The sequence below is a fragment of the Montipora capricornis genome, chromosome 6 (genome assembly GCF_036669925.1).
Source record: "Montipora capricornis isolate CH-2021 chromosome 6, ASM3666992v2, whole genome shotgun sequence".
NCBI lineage: Eukaryota > Metazoa > Cnidaria > Anthozoa > Scleractinia > Acroporidae > Montipora > Montipora capricornis.
Window position 1 is genome coordinate 7167364 of NC_090888.1, and position 5000 is coordinate 7172363.

Sequence of the window (5000 nt, forward strand, 5' to 3'; positions counted from 1 at the left end):
ATTTATCAAATCAGCTTTTAAGTTGCATTTACTCTTCGATCGAACTGACTCTTGCCTTCGATCGAACTGACTTTTGGTTTCGATCGAAACGAACTTCGATCGAAACGACCGGTTACCGAAAATTCCTTACTCGGGCTTTCTCTTTGCCCCCCGCGTTTCGCCCTGTCGCAGTTGCGTATCAATAATGTCACGTGGACGCGAATTTGAGCAGTGATTGGCTAACGGACTATCGGATTGCGCCATTCAACTTTCGGCGGGAAACGCAAATGACAACCTTGCAAGCCAGACGAGTTTTGTCGCTCGCTCATCCGCTTCGCTTCCGAAAAATCGCCAAAACATTTCCCCCGGGATCCTCGTAAGGGCGACTTGTGGCAAGTCTAGGGGTGCTGGTTCAGTGGAGATAGGCAAGAAAATGGATGTCGCAAATAATACACTTGGTCAGTCGAAAAGGAGTGTCAGAGTAAGAAGTTATTTTCCTCAGTTATGTTCTGTTATGTAAGTGTCGAGAAAAAAACGTCATTAAGTTTTCCCAGTATTGTACCAATTCGTTGTTTGTCCAACTATTTGTAGCCATCAAGACCAAAGTTTACGATCGAAAATGGGAAAACATATATCGTGTATCCCCACGATCGAAAGGAAATATTTGGCGACTTCTCTTTAAAACTGTTGGGGGAGTTGGTTTGTGAAGACGCCGAAGCGCAAGAACAAGAAGGGCATTGGGTGGCATCTTGCTCTGCATTCGTCAGGGGCAACATAGAGACAAGGTATGTGAATGAGAAGATAGTCATATTGATAAATTAAAATAGGTCGAGGTAGTTTCACTTAGCAAAATTTATTGTACCGAAATGGCGGCGACATGTGTGATGTGTTGCTCCGAATGCAAGTCAGTTCGATCGAAAGTTGTTTCGATCGAAGGTCGTTTCGATCGACAAAAGTCGATTCGATCGTATATTTTATGCCGCGTTGAACCTGCCTTTGCTTTCTGCTATTGGTTTTATGTTTGGTTTTGGAACCGTATCAACGCGACAACCTGACTTTTAAGTCTTGCCCCTTAACAAGCGGTAGCAGCAGGGAAGCATCAACACTTAAATCTATAGGAGATGCTTTATCGTTCCGTCTTCCTTCGAGGCTTACAAGCGGTATGCGGTCAACTCGCCTACGCCTACTGGTGAACTCGCCTACGTAGGCGACTTTGATCACCATCATAGGCGAGTTCGTTATTCCTCATAGTTGTGTAAAATGTGTTGTAAAATATGTTTGTACTGCTCCCAATAGCAGAAAGATCGGATCATTCAATTGACATAAACGCGGTGAACTGGATGAGTTGATAAAAAGTTGTGGTGTTGTTTCGGCAGTTGTCGCAATAATAATCAGGCCTAATAATGGTGAAGTGTTGTCGCCATGAGAAATAGAGTTCGTGACGTGTTGTTTAAGCGCGACTCAATCTTTTAATTCTCACTGACATCGCTTTGCGCGGCCCTTAGCAATAGCCTAAGCGTTCCTGTTCGAAAGAAGAACTCCCAAACGATTTTCCACAAACTGGCTGCGCGAAAGTTGGGGCAAGAGTGCAAGAAGACCCCCTATTTTTAAAAACGCCCACCTTTTAATGATTGACATGACACACGCTGATTGACGTCTTATTAACAAATTAGCCAATAACAGATAACCTTGTTTTTTACACATGTTGACTTCCGTCAAAACAAACCTAAGCACTGAGGAGACAGTGAGCGCTCAATGCAGAATTTGTCAGTGTGATTTTAAAGTTAAATTTGTAACGGCAGCTTCTCAGCCGGGTAAGACTGGTTATGTTTCTTCCGAGAATTTGTTTAAACCATCGAAAGCAACAGCCAATTTTTAGAACGTGTAAGAAACCCGTGCGCTCGTAAAATACGAAATTTAGGAACATAACTCAGAGTTCGATGGGTAGTAAGGCCGCTCAATGCAAAACTCCACCAAAGCAGACCATGAAACTATTCAAAGAGGTTTCAGTTGCGATTTTTAATTAGCGGCGATTTCAGTGCGACTTGCTGGCGATTTCTTGGTGCAAAGTGGTTGACGAAACGAATCGAACTAAATCTCCTGGAAATTACAGGAAATCCCCCTCGCTTGTTTGATAACCCATAGTACGTTTTTGGTCAAATCGTCACGAAATCGTAGATGAAATAGCAAGAAAAAAAATGCTCAAAAAAATCGCACAACTGTACAAAGGAGCCGCTTTCTTCTCACAGTGAGAGAAGATTTAATTAGCAGGGCAGCTGCGCAATTGTCTTCATCTTGTCAGGCTCAATTCATGATATAGTACTGAAGCTTATATTGGGCAAGGTAAGCGGAGAATTTGACAAATGCAATACAGTTTATTTCCTTGATCCTGACACAGATATGTATTCTGATGGTTAGCAGGCATGTTATCAATTCATCCTGCGTAAATACGAAGTATCTTTTACAAGCGAGCGGAAAGCTTACTTCAAACCAAGCCAAACTTTTCCTTGACAATAACCGCTGCCAAAGTTTTGTTAAAGAACAAATCTTTTGCTTTTAGTGAATTATGGACACGCACAGCGGCTTCCACTGACGCTTAAATAATGTTGAATTTCCCCTGATGGATAACGTCCAAGCAGTCCAGATTTTTATTTAAATCACAGGCTGTCATTCCCATAGAATTTACCTAAACCACTTACTTGATTGCGTATGATGCTTTGTAATGGAGAAATCAAGATGATACTCGAGAAGTTTGTTCTTCATTTCTTTTATTTCGAACTCTGCACATCCTGACAAACATCTGAAAAATTAAGCTTTGTTCGAATCCTGTTGGCAAAACGGACATTACATCTATACAGTTGAAAAGGTGGCGCACTGACAGTTCTTGTTCCATTTTCAATGCAAAACCGAGAACCGATTCGCTCAGCTTCAACACACGGTTCAAAACCTTTCACATCTACCGCCATTGTCTTTGTCACGCTAGAACTAACAAGTAACATTTTGCTCGAAAATTTATCACCTGTCAATCACTGTGACTGTGCCGCACCAATCAGAAGCCCCCGTTCGTGGGCGAACGGGTTTTTCAAAAATAGGGGGTCTTCTTGAAAGCGTTCCCTCAGTCTCTTGCCCCAACTTTTGCGCAGCCAGTTTGTGGAAAATTGTTTGAGACGGCTCGAAATTGCGACCAATACGGTCGCATTTGCAACTAAATTTTTCCCTTTGCGACTAAAATATCTGGAGAAGTCGCAAATTTGCGACTTGTTGTCACCTTCGTTCTTTCGAAACAAAAGGGTTAGCATTTGCCACTTTGCTGCTACTTTTGCTAAAATAAACAAACAAACAAATAAATAAATAAATGACAAAATTATTTTGTTTCTTGCTGTGAATTTTCTCTGAAGGTAGCGTAATTGTATAGTAATTTAGCTGCGATGTCACGTGCACAGCTCCATTCCTTCGATCATTCGCCATTTTCAGCAGTTTCTTTACACACAAGTACTGCCGGCTCATATTTTTCTCCTAAACCGCTGACAACACAATGCAGTGCGACGATTTTGCCACTAAAATTTGCGAAATTGCGACTAAATTTTCGTATCTTATCGCAAAATGCGACTGGATTTTTTCGTTAATTTCGAGCCCTGTGAGAGCTCTTCTTTCGAACAGGAACGCTTGCTACGCAGGCTACTTGGCAAAGAAGGTGAGGGTTTTTCAAAATCAATAGGATATTGATTGTTTGAAGACCTTAATGATATGTATCCTCAACAAAGAATAAAAAACTGCATGAAATTGAGCACTGCTAAAAAAGGGCTGTAGTTTCTTGTTCAACTCATTCCGTTTTGGTCAATTTCTCAGTTAGTACGCGCTCTATGATAGGTCAATTTTTCGGGCGTGTCATACGGCCTGCTAAACTTAAAGAAGGTGCCCTATACTTTTTACGTGATGCGTGATGGGGCGATTTATTTTCTCGTGAATCGTGATTTAGAATTTTTTTTATTTGTGATTCGTGATTAAAGATGGTAAGATCTTTTCATGTCCATGCGAACAAATTTTTTAATTAAATGTGACCCGTGCATGAAGATTTGAATTAAACGTGATTCATGAACCACTGTGTTTTGCATGATGAATTTCCAGCCATTTATTGTTTTAAAAATGTACATATCGTTTTCGAACGGCTTTGCTTAGGTTTTGATAGAACATGGATCTCATATGGATCGATAAAAGTCATAAAATAGACCACCAATGGTTTTTGAACAAATAAGATAAAAAATTATGTCATCTTTTGTCGCGTATGCCGACAGGCAACAAGATTAGAACCATGTGCTCTGACGTAGGGCTTGGTTGAAGTGAATCGGCTTTAAAAGAGAGAGGGGAATTTTTCCTATTTTTTTATGTGAAGTGTATGAACCAACTTTTGTTCGCTAGAGCGGGAATAGTCGGAATATTGACCAATATTTTGGCTTTCGTGCACGGATGCTACAGTACTACAGACATGAATACAACGGAATAACCGTGCGTGACTGGTGCAGGAAAAAGGAAAAACAACTTATACCACAAATAATACGTCTCGGTGAATTCAACGACAGTCCAGGAGACTAAAAATCAAATTTTCAGTAGAAAAACAGTCATCTACAGCCAATGACGGCGAACCGAGGCATGCAAACACACAAATCTTAGATTATTTTTCTTACTCTAGAAAAGACTAGAAGTAGTCGCATTAGTTAGAAGTCAAAATGTGACTCCATTAGACAAGGACAAGTCCGGAGATTCCAACCCTCCCGATTTGACGTGTTCCCTCCCGCTTTCCCGACTTTTATCAGATTCTCCCGATTAATCATGAAATTCTGAAAACAAGGAAAAGAAAATGCTTATCTTAAGTACATTTTTGCGATCTGAGTGTAAAACGTTTATACGGATCCTCAGGAGTATCCTATAATGTCTCGCCCAGTCTCCCTATTGAAAACCCTGTGTTGAGCAAACTCGTAAGGCCCGCAGTCTTACTCCATGCAAGTCCAAAAATGGCGGGA

The 5000-nt window shown here is 40.9% G+C and overlaps 1 protein-coding gene across 2 annotated transcripts in view; it reads left to right on the top strand.

The window, feature by feature from the left end:
• The window catches only part of LOC138051420 (uncharacterized), a 51405-nt gene that overhangs the window by 3257 nt on the left and 43148 nt on the right, over window positions 1-5000 (top strand). For both annotated transcript variants that reach the window (XM_068897615.1, XM_068897616.1), the window contains exon 3: window positions 571-764. In XM_068897615.1, the coding sequence (XP_068753716.1) occupies window positions 571-764 (194 nt within the window). The remainder of the gene's footprint in view (window positions 1-570; window positions 765-5000) is intronic.